Consider the following 22,368-nt stretch of genomic DNA (forward strand, 5'->3'; position numbering starts at 1 on the left):
GGATGATTTAAGTCTCCATTAGGCATTCAAACAATTTCCAGGGCTTAAAGCAGCTTCTTACAAAGAGTAAATGTACTCCAAGTAACATAACTATCAACCTGCAGCAAAACCCCCTTTGTTTCTTCATAAAAGGCAAACCAGAAAAACCACTAGTTTCGAATCCATGCTTAGCTGACAACTCAGCTTTGATTACACAGACTTTGCCGATAGGGACTGCAGTAGTCCACAGCAGGCAATGACCAAACAAGGAAACATCTGGGCCTGTTTCAGTGCTGAAGCAACAAGGCTCTTCCACGAAACTTGGAACCGCGTCAGCGGGTTTTACAAGGGTCTTATGACCTACAAAATGATGTTCCAATCAAAAAGTTGCCTTGAAAAAGTTAAGCCTTATTTAGCACGAACTCCAGCCTACTCTTCTGTAATGGCCTAAGCCGAATAAAGCACACTGATGTGGGTTTTAGGTTTTTTTCTTGATTATCTTTAAAAAATAACAGAACATTTAATTTTACAAGAACATACTGGGAGTGGCTGTTGAAACAAAAAGGACAGAAACCCAATGCCTTTTTTTTCCCCCCTCCTATAAAGTAACATGATAGTGATGCTGGCGATTTAGAACCCAAGTGGGATTAAAATGCTGAAGCCAGATCTTGAAAGACTGTTTTCCTGGTAAGAAGCAAATCTATAGAATTTCGTATTTTGAACTTGACAGAATGCCTATAGGACTAAGACAAAAAACTATAGGAATCTATAGTACCCACTAGTGAATACCATCCCCACAAAGACATTTCCAGATTGTTTCAGAATTACTGTAGAAAGGCCAGCATTCCTGATTGCATATCTGCGGGATTATTTTCAGAGGTACATGAAGAATTTATCGCTATTTCTAAAACTGCACATGTAGGGTTTTTTTAAGCAAATAATAAACATAGCAGATAGGGAGGGCTAATGCAGCAATCTGATAGAGTAAAACATTACTTTCCTTGGAAGATTTATGTTCTATAAAGACACAAAAAAGGTTTTTACAGATCAGCAATGTTATAGTTAAAGATCCAAACACAAATTTATGCACACGTCCACCCACCCAATGAGTAGCACCCACTTCTACTGGTACACAACAGGAAAAAAATCAAGGCATTATATTCTCATCTGCCTGAGTTTATCTATGATGCAATGCCAACTCTTCTGACATCTATTGTTGAAGTAATACATTCCAGAAGAACAAGGAAGTCATTCATGTTAGCATGTTACATAAAAGAAAGAAACAACAAATGCACCAAAACACTATTTAAATGACCTCCTTTCCTTTGAAAAAACCCTTCCAATTAGTTAGGTAAATATATTGTATATGTGAATTCCTGGCTTCACTGTAGTCACTGAATATTGGAAGGAGGATCTCTTCCTGATGTTCTACTAGCCCCAAAGCCTGATCTTGCAAATATACAAGACAGCTTAATTTTATTCACACGATAGATCATTTCTCCAGGTAATCACCTGATTAGAGGTTGCAGAATCAGGCTCTTAAATGTGTATTTTTACTAGTATTTCACCAGTAGTTACAGATTTATACCCAATAATGGGCATTAATGGATTAAAAAGAACAAATAATAACTCACAGTGCATCAAGATTTCTTTGACTTCCATAAGAGCAAGTAAACATTAACTTCTTTATCCATGGCAATTACAATTTCCTACAGATGCTCAAATTCCCAGTGCAGTTTCATTAGGATAAAATTCTCACACTTCTGCTCTAGATATTTTTTCCTCAAAATGAATGCATTACATAAAGGTCAGTAAACAGTGAATACTTGGGTTTTTTAATTGTATTTCTCTCTGGGAGGCAGAAGGCGGCAATAAATAGATACAATTAGAAAACACAAATGTTCTTTGCAAGACAAATTTCAGGACTAGCAGAAGCTGGCAGAAGCATTAACATTCATTTTTAAAGCTGATAGTTCTTCATCCTAGAGGGTCTACCTGCAGCATCACAAATTTGATATAAATCAGCTGCAGTGGCTAACTAGTCTTAATACAGCAGGTTACTCATAACATTTATCTCAGGCTCTGTAAAAACATACATGTTTTTATAGCCTAAATATACATTAACTCCTCTATATACAACTCATTTTCCCTACCACTAAAGAAAATTTAGTTTTAAGGGTTTACAGTAAATGGGAACATGACAGGCGAAATTCAGGTCACCTTACTTGAAGAATTAATCCCCCTGATTTCAATGTGATTTATGTGAAAGTGAAGTAAGTGGTATTTGGCTGTGGTACAGAAAGCCAAGAATGATACATCCAAATGAACTGCAAGGAATCAGAATGGAATTACTGAAATTACAGGCTGTAATTACTCAAAACATATTATGAAGTTACCATGCTTATGTAAAAAAGATAAATGTAATTACCGAAATTATATTTAGCCCAGGCATTAACATTAGCACCTTTCACAAACACTTCTGCGAAGGATTTAATCATTAGTGCTCAAGACCTCGGTGCTGCGCCGGTTCCAGAAAACACTACTTCCAGCAGTAAGAGACCTCTTAAGTCAAATCTCAGGTTTTGGTTCAGAGTCACAATGCCACCTTCCAGATTGCTAACCCCAGTTCCTATAGCGAACGACATTTCCCTTTTTAATCTTTGATCAAATGACCCAAAAAACTAATTCCAGCTGGCTTATGAGTCATACTAAGCTTCAGTTTCACAATGAAAAGTTGAATATATTTGGATGTGAGAATATTCAGTCCATTGCTTTTTCACGGTATTTTACTTCATAACCACTAACTGGAGTTATTTTAATGTAAAATGATAAAACCTGATAAAAATAACACCTCAACACATTCCCAATTAATAAGTCATAAACAGTGATTTTTATATTCACTAATTAGCGTGATGTATGTTCCTGATTACATTTTTGTTAAACTTAGGTGTCAGCTTTTCCATATGTCCCTTCTGGAGGTCTGTAGTACTTTGGGAAAGCCATCAGCTGTATCATGTTGAATGCATACTTTCTGCATTTGACATTCTTCAGTACATTCTCTATCCGGCATCCTTCTCTAGTGAAAGGGGGAAAAAGTACAACTTCATGAAACACAGAATAAATAAATACGCTTTATTTGTTCATTGCAGAGTTTCAGCAACAGTTGAAGTAAAAATAACAAAGATTCAGCTCTACATTTTTGTTTTCCACAAGTGATGATACATCTTACAAAATTAAATCCAAGGCCAGGCCCAGTACAGTTATTGCCCTCAGAAATAGGTGATAAGATTTTTTTCCCCCTAATATATTTGCCCTTGAGGTTTAAAGTTTAGTAAAAAAAATTTAAATACTTTAATGATACATTTTATTCTAATTCCAGAAATATATTTGCCTTTTAAACCTTCTCATACTTTTTTTCAAATTGTTTACTATATGTGTAAGAGTACACGTTGCCCTAAAAATGCGTATTCTAGAAATAAGGCATTCTATTAAGTCTGGCCCTAGAGATTTGCGAAGGAAAGTTTCATCTCTGCTTCATTTCCTGTATGTTTGGCTTTGCAATGAAAAAAAAAAAAAAAAAAAGAATGGCTTTTCAAACAGCCCAATCCAACTCTCTGATTTATAAAGGAAGGATGTTTGTTCACATACAGTACAAAAGTCACAAGTGCCAAAGTGGTGCATCAAGACATAAACAGGACTTTGTTAAAAAGAATATAAAAGTGTCTTGAAAGCAAAAGCAACTAAAGCAACAATTACAAATAGGTTAATTTCATTACAAAACAGAACGTACTCTATACCATTTAGTTACTTGACAGAAAAGGGTTAGTTGTAGCAAAGTAATAATCATTTGTTAAACAAAAAAGATCCCATCAGCTAATAACAATGAAAATAACACAAAGGAAGTTAAGTCTCACAAACCACCACCCTGTAGTATTTGTCTAGGGGTTAGTTTGTGCTGTGCAAATTCATTTTTAATATTCTTTTTTCTTCAGACTAATTACTCTGGGAAGAGGGGTTCAAGCATTCAGGATTCCACATCTTCTTGTACACAGTGACAGCATTGTAAATGGGCTTTCTTTGAGCTAATTACAGTGGGAAAGCTTTATCATGAACAGAAAGAGCAAATCAATTCACTCAATGCATAGTATACTTTAAGTAAGAGTTCAGAGAAGAATAACAGAAACATAGTACATTTCAGACATTTGTATCTTAAAGATGAATCCTTGGGGTCTGAGACTGTAGAAATATTACAGCATAATTCCTTTTTCTAAAGTTAGTTTGTTGCTGTTTGTAGAAAAGAAAGGAACACAAGTGAAGTTTATTGATATTTGGCTAATAGCAAAGCAAGACTTAAAATAAGCCACACAACCAGCAAGTGTGAGCTGACAAGCAGCAAGGCGACAGGATAGAAGTGTCGAGAAGTTGGCTTGTTATCAGTTAGACAGCCTGTTTCGGGATCATCCGATTCATTCAGTGCTCCCTGGGTTTGTCTGCTGTTAAACAGGGGAAGTTAGGAACAAATAGAACAGCATTTAAACAGCAAAGAAAGCCAACACGTAGGTATTTTGACAAAGTGAAACTCTATAGCCATTTTGATGAAATAGATTTATGCTAAGTACTTCCATTGTATCTATTGTGTTCTGCAGCTGACCTGGGAAGCATTATGACTAGGTGGCTAATATGTTATTAAGCCTGCTGGATGCCTCGGAGTAGTATTCACAGACTAACAGTAACTAACTTATGAGATGGACTGTAGTATCACTGAAATGAACATATACACCAAACAAATGAAATAAGGAAGTTAAAAAAAGTTAAGGAAGCAAAGAAAAAAAGATCATGAATATGTCACAATGCAACACTGACAAAAGAGTGTCTCCATGGTGTTCACAGGCTTTTCAGTCCTGCTTCACTATCTGTTGGGAAATACATAAGCAGAAATAGAAAGGGCACGTGCTCTTTTTTGAAAGAATTGGCAACTATTCTAAAATAGCTTAAAATGATGGTAAATTGACTTCTTCAAAAATTCATCATTGCTAGTGGCTCAGTTTTGAAGTCAACAGTGGTTCTTTTTATTTAAAGGCTCACACCTACATTCCTATAAGAAAATTTCCCTGTACCTTGTTCAGTCAACTCAGCTAGGAACTGATCTGCTTACATCAAAGCTCTACTGAATCACTCTAAGTTGCGCGGTCATTTTCTGACCAAAGCAGCAGGGATAGTTTCAAATCACTGCCAGTCTTTTCTCTTGTAGCCTTGGTAGCTTATCTACAAGTAGAATTATGCATACTTCAACTACAACTCTTCAATCCCTCCAAACTTAACTTTATTTGCATACACTCGGGAGTCCTGTTTATGGACTTCCTTTGGGCAGTAAGGACTGATAAGATTTTTATTTTTCTATTTACTATGAATACTCTGGGATGAAAAGATAACTCACCATTTTTTTCCGTGGACTTAAGAACATCCAAAAAGATGAGATTACAACACAGTGCTTTTTCAGAACCACGTCCCAAATATGCTGTTTTTTCAAGAAAAAAAATGCTGGCAGACTATAAAGAGACTGTAGGACAGTAAAGGTAATATCACACACCCCCAGGTAAAATGAGACATCAAAGACAGCAGCAGTCACTTCATCTTACAGAAAACCTGCCTTTCTGATTCACATGTTAAAAGGCAACATTGAGTTTCTCAAGCTTGGATAGCAAGAGAGGTGCAAGAACTTCATTTACAGGTGGAATCCTAGGAAAGGGGCTGATGAAAGCCATTCCTTACACAATTTTCCTTTTAAAGAAGCCTTAATTCTTAATTTCTTTCTTCGCTTTGAACATTCAATGTGTATTTTACACTAATAAAGAGGACAACCCATACTATTTCAAATAGCAAAATAAAAGATAAAAAATAAAATCCCTAGTATTTGAATCTAGGTCAGAGCAATTACTAATGTCAGTGTGTTTGCTGCTTTTGGTCTACAGTTTTCAAGTGTCCGTGGATAGAACTTGGACAGAACTCAAACGGTATTTTAGACAAAATCCTCTCAGAAACTGTCAAGGAACGAAGCTAACTGTATGTTATGCTGACTTTGTCAACACCATGGTTTACACTGATATAAATAATTCCGTGTTCTGTATCCGACCACTCCAGTTAACGCCTTTATCCTAGGGTCCATCCCCAGAACTGACTTCCTCTTCTGCTCACAGTGATAACGTTACCATTCGTGATCAGTTGTGAGGACTAACTGTATTGCTCTTTGTTAATTTTCTCCTTTATCACGTATTTCTACATACTTTCATAAACATGCTGCTTGCTATTTCTCCTTTTCCTTTCTTAATTTTTACAGGATCCCACAAGTCTGCCTCTTTGACCCTTTTGCACTGTCCCCTCACCTCTTTTCTACTCCTCGAGGTGAGCCTGCTGGTTTAAGCTTACCCCCGTTATGCCCACAATTGAGAGCTGTAGCTCAACCCTCATAGTCCCATCTATTCCTTCCCAGTCACAGAGCCCAGGTCTTTCTGGGTGTCTTCCATGACAGACTTTGTACGTGCCCCTGTGGCAGAGCGGATGCAGAGACCGAACTCTTTTTTTTCTCTGAAAAGATCCATCTAGGCAGCGACAAAGTGCAACGTTCAGTAAGCTTGCACAGCCACTGCATTAGCCACTGTCAGGTACTTCATTCTGGAGAGCCTTAGCTTTGCATGCCAGTAGTTAACTCTAAGCAGCCCGAGTTACGCGCTTGCAGGTTGCCCCTACAGGGATGAACCCTCCTACTTCTGTGGCGTGCCTTGTTCTGTTTTGCTCCATATCTCATTGAGAGTGTGACTGCCTTTTATCTATGTTGCTACAAGTCCCATTAGCATTGGTGAGGTTTATTCAGATGTAATGATGGAAATACAGATAAAAGCCATTTGTTCTTTTTTTTTTTTTTTTTCAATAGAAAAGCCTACAGTGCATTTGTTCTGTGATATGCTGAAAAGAATGATCAGTGTCTTTCAACATAGAAAGTCCTATCTTCTCCCCCCCAGGAAAACCACAGTGAACAGCTGATGCATAGGGATTTCTGTTCCACAAATTAGTCACATCGTTCTATGCATGATTCAATAAGACATCCTCAAAACAGAGCAACTCCATTATTAGCTACCTAAGAACAGCCTGAGCAGAATACCTAAACACGCTTTTAATTTGAGCAGAATATTTGATCACGGTCAGATGTCTTACTAAGCTCTGCTAATACTTTTCAATGCACTGCAGTGACAATGTCTTCTAACATATCATAAAGTGTTCTCCGTAGTGACGAATGTATCTAGTTAAACAAAGCGAGGCCCTCCACCCAGCTGTCAGCAGCACGACAACACTGCTTCCCCTGGCTCATCAAAACCTGCAGAAGTTTTACTGCAAACAGCATGAATCCAGCTGGTGCCACGTCAGCTGGATTTGTTTGGCTTCTGACTGACACTCAGCACAACCAGAACAGAGTGATACCTGACCCTGTCATGGGGTGAAGGTATAGCCATAGTTTTGGACTTTCTCTCCATCACAAACCATACCCTAACAGCTCTGAAATCACACCAAAGGGAAGAAAGAAGACTCTCAAAATATCCAGCAAGTTTTTATTTTACACACACACACAAAAACACTTTTAAGAGGAATAGTGAAAGCTTCTAAATCCATAACATCTGGGGTAACTAACACCTCTCTAACCTATAGTACTATTTTTATTCATTTACTTTCAAATTGCTCATCTGAGGCTTACAACATAGCACAAATACATCATAACAGCCAAGGGTGCTGTAAGTTTAATGACAGCATAACCATTTCAGTCTGCCTTCTATCTCACTTGGTGTTTTATCATCTTAAACTCCTATTGGGATAATGCTGCATTCCTATCAAATGAGACAAAGGCAAAACAGCAGGTATTTTCTGTTGTTTTTAAATTCAGATGATAAATTGTTTGAACCTCTAAGCAGTGGAGCAGAGACAATGCAAACGGTGTGAGGAAAAGAGAAGCCTCTCAAGAGTCCTTATAAAGTCAAGCACACGTACGAGGGCACACTCTGGCTTTTGATTATCAGTCACACTGACATCCCTGTGCAAGGTTTTTGGAGGAGACACATTTTAACACTTTGGGATATATGCTTCTCTTGTTAGAACTTTTCCAGCTCCAGCTGTTAATGATACTGGAAATGCTAAATTGTCCTAAAGCAGTCCTTCAGGTAGAATAGATAGGCAGCTTGCTATCAACACAAGGATCCCGTGTGCTAGCAGTGACTTCAGTCTGAATTCATGTCTTACAGCACACGGACTTTGAGGGAATTTTCCTTTTTTGCAGACAGACTCAAGCAAGCAGTTTCTGGGCCTGCTGGGTTTTTCTTGTCAGACTCCAATGCTGACACAGAAAAATGGCAAAAATGAGATGCTTTTCTTTAATCCCATCCAACAGCAGCAGCACAGCCATTTCTTCAAATAGAAGGGGTTGCTAACAGTTCTTGATCTTACTCAATTTTGCTTACTTACCTGTTCTTTTTATTTAAGACTACCACAATCCAGACGTTTTAAGAAGCAGCTTCTCTAAAGAATGTTTTCAGCCCTCTTAAAGATTATAAACAGAATACTGCCTGCTTGCCTTTAAAAAAAGTTGGGGTTTTTTTTTGGAGTGAAAGCAGCTTAATTTCTGCATTATACATGTTACTGTGATTCACTGAAATACTTCAGAGAAAAATCAACAGTTTCAACATGCAGCACTACAGTTCTAGAAGGCAGCCATGACTCTTTTAAAGGGGAAAGATGGGATCCTTGTGAACATCCCCTGGCCATTATGAAGATGCTGCACTATAACATCTAGAAGAATAAAACGTGATTCAGAAGGAAAGAAATAGATCGCAGCCTAGCCCTGGAGGATTGCTGAATCAGAGCAGAATTCAGATACAACATATAAAGGAATATTGGGCAACAATCCTTTATGTTGAAATATAAAGTTCATACAATAAAACCTCCGACAATTTGTAAAAAATAAAAAATGTTGCTGCATTGTTTCAAAATGGAAGATATAGGAAGGGAATCATCAGAGACATTTTCTGTATCAGCAGTCTTTACAAGAATTCTTTTTCTGATGTATATTGTTGTCAATAACTTACAAATTTTTCCTCAAATCTTGATGGTATTAAAAAAGTAAAAGATGCTAGAAATCAATTTTTGCTGCTTATGTGATCCTATAATCTCTGCTCTGGTTCAAAACAAACAACTGGCATTACTGGAATTGACGAGCAGTCTCAGATCTAGCAACACTGATGAATTCAGTCAACAATTTGGAGACAGCCGCTATTTAAACATACACCAACAATACAAGCAATCTAATATGTTTATCGAATTGTCACACTACGCCCCCTCCCCCCCCTTTTTGTTTTACCTTTTGTATTGCAACTTTTTTCCCCTATTGTTTTTGCTTTTGCCAGGATCCTCTATTTCCCTTTTCCCTTTGTCTCTCCCTTGTTTGGTTATAAAACATTACCTTCTAATGCCATTATTTAGGAAATTAAAAGGAGAGCACATCATTTAACATGAGTCTTGTCCACCGAGTTTGACCAAGCAGCAGATTCATGATGTAGATATAATGACATGACACCTAGATCTTGAAAAACACTTTATATATAGCAGCCCAGTTTTTTTGCACTCAAAACTACAGCACTGTTACCATGGGTTCTCAGTCTGTCCAGAGAAAGAGATTCCATTTTGAGGAGCTGGGCAGAAGCAGCAGGGTACTGGAGGCTCAGCTATGGTCACAGTACAGATTTTAACACCTTTATGGACAGGCCATAATAGTTCAGTAAACAGCAACAGATTAATCAACACACTGTCTTGCAGTAGTACTTAATAAGAAGCAAGGAGACACGTGGTTATACACTCACACAACCACATCCAGGAAAACCCTATTGTCTTATGTGATCACGTTGACAGACACGGATTCTTTGGAAGGAACAGTAAAGTAAAAATTCACTTTACACAGTTGCTGTCTTTCCCTGTGCTGTGTACATGTTCCCACTGAAGTCAAACTAATTATAAATGCCCAAATTTCCCACCAATTTGATGAGCTTAGCTGTTTTTTAACTTCCTGGGGCAAGTGAAAGAGAGGCACACCCCGCACCTGCAGGCACTAAAGCACAACTCACTCCTGCTTTGGGCTATGCAAACGTCTCTCTGCAGCCCTGCTCCGCAGCATCCTTCCTGAAAGATGTGGACTCTTACACATTGAACCAGGTATTCACAAGTTATTATCTGATTATGTCCTCTCTAGATTAAGAGGAAAACATTAAGTCAATTCTGAGATAAAATTTAGGAAAAAATCCACACTTAAAAAAAAAAAAGGCACAAAAGCACGTGCTTGTCTATTGTTTACTAGTGTGCAATGATAAAACATCAGAGCACCATGTGTTTGTTCACATGATTGAAGTTTAATAATAACAAAAACAGTTCCCAAGTTAGGTGTTTTGTTATTTATCAAAAAAATAGAATCTAGCTATAGCTCAATTATTGTTTGGCATATAATAAATTTCCTGAAAGCACAGTAGAGGTTAAATGAGACCTATCATGACATCAGACCATACCTGACAGTTTCAGCTTAAGAAGGGGGAAGTTTTAAGAGCAATATTGTATCTATTTCTTCAGGAACACCATTTTTGTTTCAATATTGTCCTACATTGGACAAAGTTAAAGAGAACATGCTGAAATATTAAATGCTAGGTTAACCATTTTTAGTTTGTTTAGACAGTGTTTCAGACAGATCTGAAAAACAGAAAAATTTCCATTTTGGTTCATTCTGTCCCAAAATTATTGGCTCACCAAAGAGCAAAACCCCTACTGTTTGTCCGTGTTCACTTTTAACATACCCTTAACTCTAAAGAAGAGATGAACGGGCAGCTTCAAGCTTTAGATCTAATATGCACAAAACATACACTATTTGATAATATACATCTCCATCAATGTTAATTCCAGCACTTCAGAAATCTCTGCTGATTGCAGACGAATTAATATTTTCCTTTGTGTCTAATACAGAACACCTGCAAGAATGTTTTTGCCCCCAGCATTAAAGAGTAACTATGTGGTAAAATAGTAACATTGACAAAATTCATGCAGTGAAAAATATAATAGAAATAAACAATAATTCCATTTAGAATCACAACGCATTTTCCTCACTTCTGCTTTTAAGACATCTACTTTAGCAGGTTAAACCCACCCTCAGCAGTTCCCCGCTGCTGCAGCCAAACAGCAAACCCAAGTTCACGTTATGTGCCTGTGTCCTCTTATCTGCCAAAAGAGATTGCCGACCAGAGGCTGCCACGTGGGAACAGTCCCTTGGTCGTGCCAACTCCTGAACTGCCCAGGAGCCACCTAGGAGAGTGCTAAAAAACCCACCAAAATTGTACCAGGAAACATTTAATAATTTCTCTTTATAAAATCACTGAGATCACGTCCTAGAAACATTCCCATTGGTTTTTAATTTACAAGTATGGGCAGAGGCTTCAAGTCCTGCAAAGTCATTCTGGTAACTGTGTGAGAGATTAGCTTCAGAACTGAAAAGTGATGGGTTTGCAGAAGAGATTCTTCTTTACCTGTCAAGACAGCTGAGCGGTTTTTGAAACACGATTTTCACCTCTATTATACTCCAAGCAAAGGATTTGCTGTTTCATTCTACTATTTACCAATACTGCTGTGCAGTATTACACATCAATTCTACAAAGGTTTCTCTTTTTATCAAAAAATACGGTTCTAATAATCTTCCCAGACACTCTTCTATAAAGTATTAGGATTACATATATGGGAAATTCTCAGGACAAAATTGCAAAATCTTTCCTGACAAACAGTTCTTGCACGGCTGAAATTCAATCCAGCATGCAGCCATGATATTAAAGCAAATGTGATCTACATCTTGGTGCAGGCAAAAACCCAAACCGCAACCAACCCATAAGCCAAATCTCAGGTTTCTTAGTGATCTGAGCATGTGTGAAATGATGATGACTACATCCTTCAAGTAAGTTCTGAACACACGAGATATTTCCCTTCCATAAGGTTATGGCACTAGTATAATTGGCTAGTGAGTCACACTTATTTCCAGTCTGTTTCTGTCATAGCAAGGGACTTGTACTAGGGATGTGATTATACATTTAGCTCACATAGCACAGTGAAACATAAACCTGTGATAAATTCTCTTTCGTATGTCTAATCAGGTTTTAAATACTTTCTGTTGACCGTGAAAAATCTTCATGAATCATCCGTTTTCTTTTGGCAAAGATTTTTTTAGTCTTCTTTTCCCTATGGTGAAGGCAAGCGGCAAAGCTGCTTTAAGAGGCAGAAAAGGCTTGCTGTACAACTAAACAGTCACACATAAAGAACGATGCTTAAAATCTGACATTAATTTCTAGCTGTTCAAGTCAATGGGTAGGATGACAAAATTAAGGTCGGAGAGAACTGTTGGTGTAAACAGAGGACCTCTGTGTTGCATTTGTAATTTGAATCATTTTAAGTGAGGAGGGTGTTGAACAGCAATAAGTACAAGTTTGAATATTTTGACTTAGTGGTTTATACGTGCAACTTCAGTTTGAGATATACAAAAGGAGGAATGTGACTGCTTCTGATTAATGATGCCAACTCACATAATCTCTTCATGGGATTAACCAACATGCGAGTCAAAATAAATGCAAGGAAAGATCTGAAAATTACTTTTCCATTTCCAGTAAATAACGCCAGTTCATTAATTAATTTCAGCCAGCATACTGGTACTGTGTTTTTTTTTTAAACACATTGACAGTCTGAGATCTGATCTGTTCCGATCCCTGCCATTCTTTGAGCACTGGTGCCACACACAGTACATAGGTGTATTTATGCAAGGGGAGTTAGTGCACATGTAGATTCTCCAATCACAAAAAATGCACCTAAAATTGATTTTAGCTGGTGCACAAGTGCTGGTACCAGGAAAACTAAATGCAGCAAAGAGAGCTCCCCTGCTTAGGCTAGGTAGGTGGCTATCCAAAACCACCTATCCAAAAATGCATAGGCTGGGATGCAGATCGCAGCAATCTGGAGATTGCACCCCAACAGTCTTATCAATAAACCACCACCTTTTTTCTTGAGCAGGTTGATTTTAATCATAACTAAGAGAGTTTTATAAAACGCATATTAGCATGGGATTTGAATCCAAAATGCACTACATTTTCCATCCACTTCCTTCAGAGCAAATATCAGGGCTGGGCTGAAATTCTCATGAAGTGCCTTTAAAGCATTTGTTGTCCTTTCTGGTGATAGGTAATATGCAGAGACTTTAAAGAACAAACACCTTCTACAGGAAATTAAGAGAGTGGACGTGCCTGTTTTCTCTTTACTTGATTTGTTTTAGCATCTATTTAGAAGATGGCCAAAGTTTTTTGGAGCCTATAGTAAAAGTACTTTTCTTCCCCAAGTACCAAAGAGGAGCAGTGAAGCTCAAACCTTGTAAAAAATAGAAATATATTGTTAAAAAGCTTTTTCTCTTTGTTGTCACTGCTCGTGTTTGTAACAAATTTTTTAGGTGGAATGCTGCTGCAGGTTTCTCAGTAATTCAGACGTACTCTTCCAACTCCCTTCATCATCTCAGAAAGTGAATATTAGCATAGACCATCACTTCTTAAACATAAATAGCATTACACTGATGGGGAGAGTGAAGAGATGAAAACCCACACAGTTTTGCTCCAACAATTTCCAGGAAAAAAAAAAAAAAAAGACGTTTTGAAGATTTGAGGTCACTATAGACTAAAGATTTAACAAACAGTGTATTTACCTCCTGCATCCCTAAGCCTTTACTAGCAGCAAGGAGTAAACAAACAAATTATAACACAGGGCAAATATCTTCCTCTCTATAATAATGCTACATTTTCCCTACTGTTACAAAGAAATGAAAGACATGGCTTGGTGCAGTCACAGTAATTCACAGTTTGCCAAAGATCAAAGATGCAGCTCTCAGGATACGCTCTATGAACTACGTTCAGGACTCCCTGAACAGAAAAAGAAGAGTTCACTACATTGGCAGTATCCCTTAATGATGAGGTAAGTCACTGACAGATGAAAAAAATGCCAATTGACTTCTTGACATAGATTGAACATAGATACATACTATTTTTTAAAAAAATCATTTTTCTCTGTATTGCAGACTGTATTCTCTCAAACATGCAATCAGTAGTGAGGAAACATTCTCACCAGAGCTGTCACTACAACGTTTTGTGAACTGCAGCTTGTGAAGAGCTACAGAAAACTGCCGATTCCTGCAACTTTGGATTCTCTGGGATAGAGATACATAAAGGATGAATGTCCCCAAGAACATCTGCAGCAAGCTGCATGTGGAAATGCAAAGCAGTACAGCAGTGGGGCTTTCCACTAATTGTGGTAATTGCCATCACTTTCAAGTAAGCAGAATGTATACTATATTAAAATGCTTATAACTGGGGAAAAGAGGGTGTTTTACTATGAAAATTCCAAAACGTAACAAAAAAATTGGAAACATCCAAGATTTTATGGAAAACTTATCCACCTAAAATCTATTAATGTTTTCCTCTGAAGAAGCAGCAAGCCAGTAGCAATGTTTGAGTACTTCCTTCCTTTTGTCCCCAGGATGGGACACAGAGGGTATAAAAATAAAGAAACATTTCAGTAAGACAGCATCTTATGGTGCTCACACTTTAGATACACACTGCATCAATTTTCCAGAGAAAACCCCCTGTCTTTTGAAACAACTTCAGTGTCCCTAGAACACAACACTGAATGAGATTGTGCTGGGGGCAATTTCAGCACCTCCTATTTTATACTCTACAAGAATGCAGTTCTCAACCCAGTCAAGTCTGAGAGACATTAATCCTGCAATTGCTCATGTTCCTGGTCATGTTCTTCTTTAATCACTAAGAAAAACTAACACTTACTTACATGCTTAAAGTGTTTGGCTTGAGTAACTGTGAGCCAGAGGCCAGGTGGTCAAACAGAAAAATCTGCGGTGCAGCCAGAAAGCACATAGGTTGTTAATTGGAAAGACTTCATCCTCCCTAAATGCCCATCACAGCGGCAGGCCTTCAGAAATTATGCTTCCCTTTTAATTTCTAATAAATGCTAACGCCCTTCAATTATCTTGTAACATATCTCACATTAACCTCACGGGGAATGATACTACCTTTCCAGGCCCGGTGAGATGTGTCAGCATTCAGTCCTCTCTAGCACTTGCTTGTGGCCAAGGAACTATGAAAAAGTGCAGCCACCTTCCCTAGTCTGAGCAGGCTGCTGCTCTCCTTGTCTTTGGGTTAACACTGCGTTTCTGTGGCTGTTAGACAGCACTTACAGGCTTCTCGGAACTAAACAATTTCCCTTCTCAGCATACATTCACTGCACAGCAGAGATCAAGACTTTTAAACTGCTTAAATTATCCTCTGCCGTGAACACAAATATATATGGACAGGTATGCAATGTTCTTTTTTAAAAGATCTCAACCATTCTCATAGTTTTACTCTCAATTAACCTTTACTAAAAACTAAATCAGCTTCACGTCTTCTCACCAGAGCTCAGCCGACACATGCAAAGGATGCTGGAATCATGCTTGTCTCATTTTATTAGGATTTAATTCTGTGTTAGTTAAAAATAAATTCTGTAATGTGCTATTAACGCGCTGCTACTGACAGCTTAAATACAATCAATAAAACACAAAACCTCCAATTAAACAGCAAAAGTAATTTTTAAAAATTATCACTGCCAAGCTACAGGCGTCTCTTGTTATCTCATTAATATACACAGGGGGCAGAGTTGGCTCGTGCCCTGTTTTAGTACCACTAGGTTAATAACATCCTTCTTACGCTCTTACAACGTGGTTAAAGCAAACACGTTGCAGAAACGCTCTAAACTATTTTTGTTCAGTTTTGCTCTTTGCATGAATACTTAAGGATAGCAGATACGAGATTCAAATAAAGCTAAAGGCACAGGAGTGCAGCCGAGCAACTGCACTTCTCAGAGAAGTATGGACATCAGTGCAGACTGAATATTTGGTGCATAAAAATAAATAACACATTCCCAGGTATGGTACACAGTAATGAAATACAGGCAGAACACTGTAGAAAATGTAAAACACGATAATCCATCCTAAGCTGGAATTACTCAGAGCTAATGGAAATTTCAGTGGAAAAATGACAGTTTGACATTGGCCCAATAACGTTCTCCTGAATTCAGAATAATTAACAACTGAAGAAGCAACAGACAACCTGAGGGCAAGGAAAGAGTTATCTACCAAGCATTTACTTCCCTAAAGAGGAGATTGTTTAGAAAGCTTCCTCTCCCTCCCATTCATTCAAATGATTAGCTGCATATTTCTACTAAGGAATATTAGCTGTAAATTAAGTTCTTTTTCCAAAATAAATATGTCAAATCACAATAGTATGAGAGTTAGAACAACATTTACTGAAACACTGAAAAAGGTTTTGAAAAAACAACTTCTATACATCTATCTACTTAAAATGGCTATTTACAGAATTCGTAGTGTTCCCAAGATTATGTAAACTAAAGTAACTTTGTGTCCAGAAAAGTTATCAAATTAGAAAGTTTATATATAAAAGTACATATAAACAGCAATTTATGATAATGGCACTTTAAGGACATTGCTTTAATGGCTACTGCTCTCAATATAAACAAGGAAACTAACAAAAGTGGAGTTTTATCCCCAAAACATCAAAGTATGCAGCAGTTATTTTATCATAGGAACTAAGCAGATAAACAAAGGAAGCAGTCCAAATATTGTAGCAGCTGAAGGTTAAACAGCAATTGAACAGTGCACTTTTAACTTCTTTTACTTTTTTTTTTTTTTTTTAAATAACTTCTGGCTTCCCTGACCCCACAATGATAAATAAATCGGTGTCTAGGGACAAATTTATGTTTAAAACACAACAGGTAGCGTGCAGATGCCAGCAAACTCTCCTCCATGCTAAGTTTTGCCCTCCTACCTTTCTTTTACCTTCAGTTGTTTACTGGGATAACTACAAAATACACTTCAAGATCTGATCCAAATCCTTCAGAAGGCAACACGTCGTATACTCCCTAAACTGGAGTGGCGAGTCTTGAGGTACCAAATTTTATAGCCCAGACTTCCCACATGATAATTCAGAGCCCCTAAATCAGGTAGTTAACCATCCTCCAAGGTGTGTACTGGGAACATGAATTCTTAACCTAGATATTCATACGATAGGTATTTAAAGTTTTATGATAGAAACAGCTTGATTATGAGTGTTGCACTGAATTCAAAGGGCTTTGGAAAACATTTCTCCAATGGGTAATTGCCTAATGTTCCTCCCTCACCCCCCATCTTTACGATCTCCAGCCCATACTTGCACTACCACTGCATCACTTAGAAAACGAACCACACCAGCCTTGGATTTTCTTTCCAGCACCATAAATACAGTTGAACATGATGGCTAACAACATCAACTTTCAAGCTTACTTGACTACTGACTATATTTAAAGGACAGCCTTGCTTTTCCTCTGTAACGTGAATAAAAGAAAGACAAAGATTTATGAGCAAGCAATTATCTGTTTTGGGCTATGTTACAAACTGGTACAGAACATTAAGCTTTGCAACAAGATTAAACATCTTTTTATTTCTCTTTTGGCATTTCATACCCAATGGAGTATGGATAGCAAGTTTAAAGTTTATATTTTTGCCATAAAAGATCACTTGACTTTTTCCTCTCCATTGTAATATGTATTTCATTTAATAAACTTTATAATTAACAAAACCCTACTAAAACCACTTCTCTTTCTAAGGTTTACAATTCAGACGGGGTTCATTTAGTTCCATTAGTTTTAACATCTGTGTTTTAAGTTGCAGATAGCTTCAAAAGTAGCTCTTGAGGTAATACATTGCTTCATTTACAAAGGAAATTGGAAGCTTAATGCATTTTGTAATGCAGTAATAACAAAGTGGTAGTATTTACATAAAGTAGCCCACTGTAATAGCAGGTATTGGTCCTGTCTGGGAAAAGGTCTTTTGACTTCTGCTAGCCCAGTGCGGGCTCATTATTCCATCTGGTTATGTCTTATCATAGACATCAGTGAATTCCACACTACCACTACAGAAAGCCACATTTGGGAAGGTTTGTTCTCTCATCTGTGCCTAGAAAAGCCAAATGCACGGGCAGAGGATGCTTTTTGATTTAACTAATAGCATGGACTGTTAGCGGAGAACAGATTGGCCAGAAAGGACCGATCACAGCGTCATAAACACCTGCATTCCCTTCCGTGCTGGCAGTGTGGGTGCTTGGAGTGGGGGACGGGACAGGCTCACCAGAGACCTCTGATGGCAAATTTCTAGCCAGTGTTTGTTGGTGTAGTTCCTTTGACTTTGCTCGAGTTATTACAGTTCTGTTTCGGCACCAGGCTATTTGTCAATGAGTATATTAAAAGTATGTGGCACAAACCAGTATTTTAGAAAAGACATAAATGTCCAAAATCAAAGAATTTGAGGGAAACAATGGCTGTTATCACCACAGTACCCACTGGACTGCACAGCTGGCATTGTGAAACATGTTTGTGAGTTTTGCTTTCTAAATGGTTTTAATTGGTTTGATCCTTCTCTGCTTCAGAGGGGATCAGTCTCTTTGTCTTATTAAATCATTATTTCCTAGAATAATGTGATCATCATGATAGTCACAATGATTATCTTTTCTTCTTTTGAGTATGTATTTAGATAGGTCTGATTCAAACCTAAGAGCTGAATTCCAAATGTTCTCACTACATTAACTGTAACAGCAAGCAAAGCAGAAAATTTCAGTTTTTAATCTGCTCAAGAGACAAACACTCTCAGAACAGAACCATGTCTGGGAAATACCTGTACTGTGTCTAAGCGCTTGTATAAGCATGCAGGAGATAATCAAAACCATGAGTTCAAGTTCATTACCACCTCATTTTAAGTTTTACCTTGGAATTAAACTTAAATTGAGACTGAAATGAGTTTTGTCATCCCTATTGTGCTGCACAGAGGAAGATTCTTCATGACAGCAGGAAGAATGATTGCCTTTGGGACTGAAAACAGAATTTGAGATACCTCTGTCACAAAATAATTTAAAGAAAATCAGCTAAGACTACAAATACCTTTCTGGACTACTGTGCTATGTGTTTGCGCAGCACCCCTTACCAGTGAATACCCGTTGTCTGAAAGTGATAAAAAATGTCTGATTTGCAAAGTGCTACTACACTCAAGTTTCATTATCCACTAACAATAGCTCTATCACATTATATGAAGTGACCAAATTTTCCCAGCACTTCTACCTCAGTAAAATCTTCATGTACAAACAACTGTCTTCACCTGAAGATAGTAAACCTACAGGGCAACACAGGACATGAAGGTCTCAAGTCTTTTAACTAAATTTTAATTGCCAGTCGAAGCATGCAAAACAATCAGAAACCACAGTGATACAGAAAGTAATCTAAAACTGTTTCTTGTCTTGGAAAAATATTTGCTAAGTTTGTAAGCCTTTTTTAAAAAATCATTTCATTAAGTCACATAATAAAATAGCAACGTAACAAAATAAAGTGCACCAATTCTTATCTTTCTACATTTTCTTTACTATAATTATGTATGTGTGCGTGTCATGTGCTATACTACACAGAGCAACGTACTTAGGAGGCAAAACTTTGCTGTATGCAATGTTGCCTTGTCAAGGCACCACAAAAAGGTGTGTGCCACCACAATCTTCTTCAGGCAGAAAAATATTTTACTGATTTGCAATCTACCAGATTAAAAGTACACAAATTGCAGCCAGCCAGACAATAACCTCAGTCACAAAAAATACTCTAATACTTCTGTAGAGCAAAGTAAGCATGAAACATAAGGCCACATCCACCCTAAGGACTTCATGGAACAACATAATTTTCCCTTCAAGAAAGGGCAGGGGAAGTAAGTTGCAATGAGAACACAGGACAGTATCTTACAGAAGGCAGCAAGGCAGGTTAACGGGAGAAAACCAATCCTAGAGGAATAAAATGGACACCCCTCTAACTTGGCAGCAGCTCTTGGGCCACCTCCACTGCACGAGAAGGACAATAAACAGCACAGTAGTGCTCTGACATGTAGTAGCTCACTTTAAGAAGCAATTCAAGTAGCCTTGTCATGTGGCAAATGAAGTTATGTGACACTGAAATGTGTAACTGAAATATCAAACTGTATTTAAAACAATTCTTTACAAATTTGCTGATAATATCATTGTAGCACCAAATTTTTAGAGGAAGAGGACATAGGGAACAACCTTCTCCCCTAGGCAACAACAGAGTAAGAAAGCAAGAGAGGACTTTATTTGGTATGATGTTGAGGGAAGACCATCCACCAACACCCAGGCAGCATACACACCAGTTCAGCCGTGTCCAGCAGGGAACGAGGCTTTAACCGCGCAGCCAGCGCTGCTGCATGTGGTATCCCACCATGAACCCAAGTAGCAAAAAAGAGTGGGAAAAGAGAATTACTGATGTGCAGAATAGTGAATGTCAGTAAGGCAATGAACCTTATGAGCATTGCTATCGCACATTCAAGTACAGCAACACAACTTTTATTTAAAACAAACCACACAATGAGGAGAGTACCTGTTTATGAAAAAATAGATCCCAAATTCAATTTCCAGAAATAGGGAGGACTGTACAGTCATGAGAAAGTGACTTGACATCTCTATACCATCTTTCTCCCATCGAAAAGTGAAAAAGATACAAGTGCATTTCTTTATCTCACCCTCTGCTTGTCAATTGTAAGCTTTTTGAGACAAGAATGTTTGACATTAAGGAGTGTTTGCACATCTGCTCCAATCTCAGCTCTTGAGCTACTTCTAATACATTTCACTAGTGATTATTAAGTGAAAGGCATTTAGCACATACGTAGCTTACCATGTTAGCAGTTGCTAAACGGGTGAGAAAGTGGAGAATACAATGCAAATAAGAAGTGATAAGGTATCAGAAAGTTCCACGTTTTCTTCAGGATACAAACTCACATCACATCTTTTTTACTGTAAGATCTTAAATGAGACGACATCTTAGAAATACCTAGCAACATAAACTAGTAGCAACGTAGCAAGTAGGATAAAGCATATTCTAAGCACACGCTGATGACCACAAAAGGTGAGAGCGCAAACACTGAACATGTCAGACAGTGTTTAAAAACTCATGAATAAATATTCTAAGCAGTTATAACCAATATTATCAAAGCAGACTCTTCTGGAATTCCAATTCATGGACCTTTGAGAATGAGATATTACTGCAACTGCTTGCCTTTGCGTGATGCTACTTTGATCCTTTCAAAACTAGCCAATAAAGCCTTTGACAGTATGCCACTTCAGCCATTTCTGTTAGCCGTCCCGAGGCATGCAATGTAACAGCCATTTTATTAGCTGAAAAATTCAGAACAGAGATCATGCCAGTCTTGGTTAAACTAATGAGCTAAAGAAAACCCCAAATCCAAACAGAAAAGCAAAAAAAAACCCTAGACTAAAGATGTTGATTTTTATTTCCTGGCTGCAATGTAATATGAAAAACATTCCACAACAACCTACTGCGGACACTCCCATCTTCCGTGTACCCCACCACCACAAGACAGTTCACTGGAAGTTGCTCAGCAAACCTTTCTGTTGACGATTACTTTGTTTTCTGTAGATGCTCCACTGTCAACAGTTACGAATGAGTTATAAACGGATGTAAATAAAAAAAAACCAACACCACAACAGCTTTGGAGCAGTGAGGAGTGATTTTTGCAAAACGCATATAAAAAACAACATTATTTTGACAGGAATGATACATTTTTATCAGACTTGCCACTTTACCCAAGACACAAACTGTTAGTCAGATGATCCTAGAGCATGGTCTTTCTTGTAAATACACGACTGTGATTAGATTGCTCCTTAACGCTTTTCTTTTTTTAAGTATTCTAAACAAGTTCTTCATATCTGACAATGCCGACTGTTGACTGGGGTGGGTCTGTGGCTGAGGATAAAAATATTTTTTTAAAGCAAGGTGCAGTTCATTGATCCACTGCTGACACAAATTAGCTGCTGCTTTTTTAGTCCGTCTTCTTATAGAGGCAAAGGTCGCATGTTAGTGCTTGGTGTGAGGGGAAGGGAGATGCACTTGTGTATTCTCACAACCTTTGGGCACATTGACTGAGTTCAGCTAAATTCAAATGACCCATAAGAAACCTCAAAGATGATTTATGTTCTCACCAGCGTAAGAAAATACACAGTCAAGCTGCAGAGACACAGTCTCCAACGCAGGAGAAAACCCAGGTGCTTTTCCCACCGCTGGAAGACAATACGCACGTGGCAATAGCCAGGTTGGGGAGAGAAGATAAGCTGGCAGGGAACTAAGCCCACAGCA

General features: G+C 37.9%; 1 protein-coding gene across 1 annotated transcript in view; it reads right to left on the reverse strand.

Moving 5' to 3' along the window:
- Nucleotides 1–2,922: 2,922 nt before the first annotated feature.
- Nucleotides 2,923–22,368, reverse strand: part of INPP4B (inositol polyphosphate-4-phosphatase, type II, 105kDa) — a 288,721-nt gene continuing 269,275 nt past the window's right edge. The window contains 1 exon segment of the mRNA XM_009894169.1: nucleotides 2,923–3,055. Coding sequence (XP_009892471.1) covers nucleotides 2,923–3,055 — 133 coding nt within the window.

This window comes from Charadrius vociferus, unplaced genomic scaffold (assembly GCF_000708025.1).
Source record: "Charadrius vociferus isolate BGI_N301 unplaced genomic scaffold, ASM70802v2 scaffold21, whole genome shotgun sequence".
NCBI lineage: Eukaryota > Metazoa > Chordata > Aves > Charadriiformes > Charadriidae > Charadrius > Charadrius vociferus.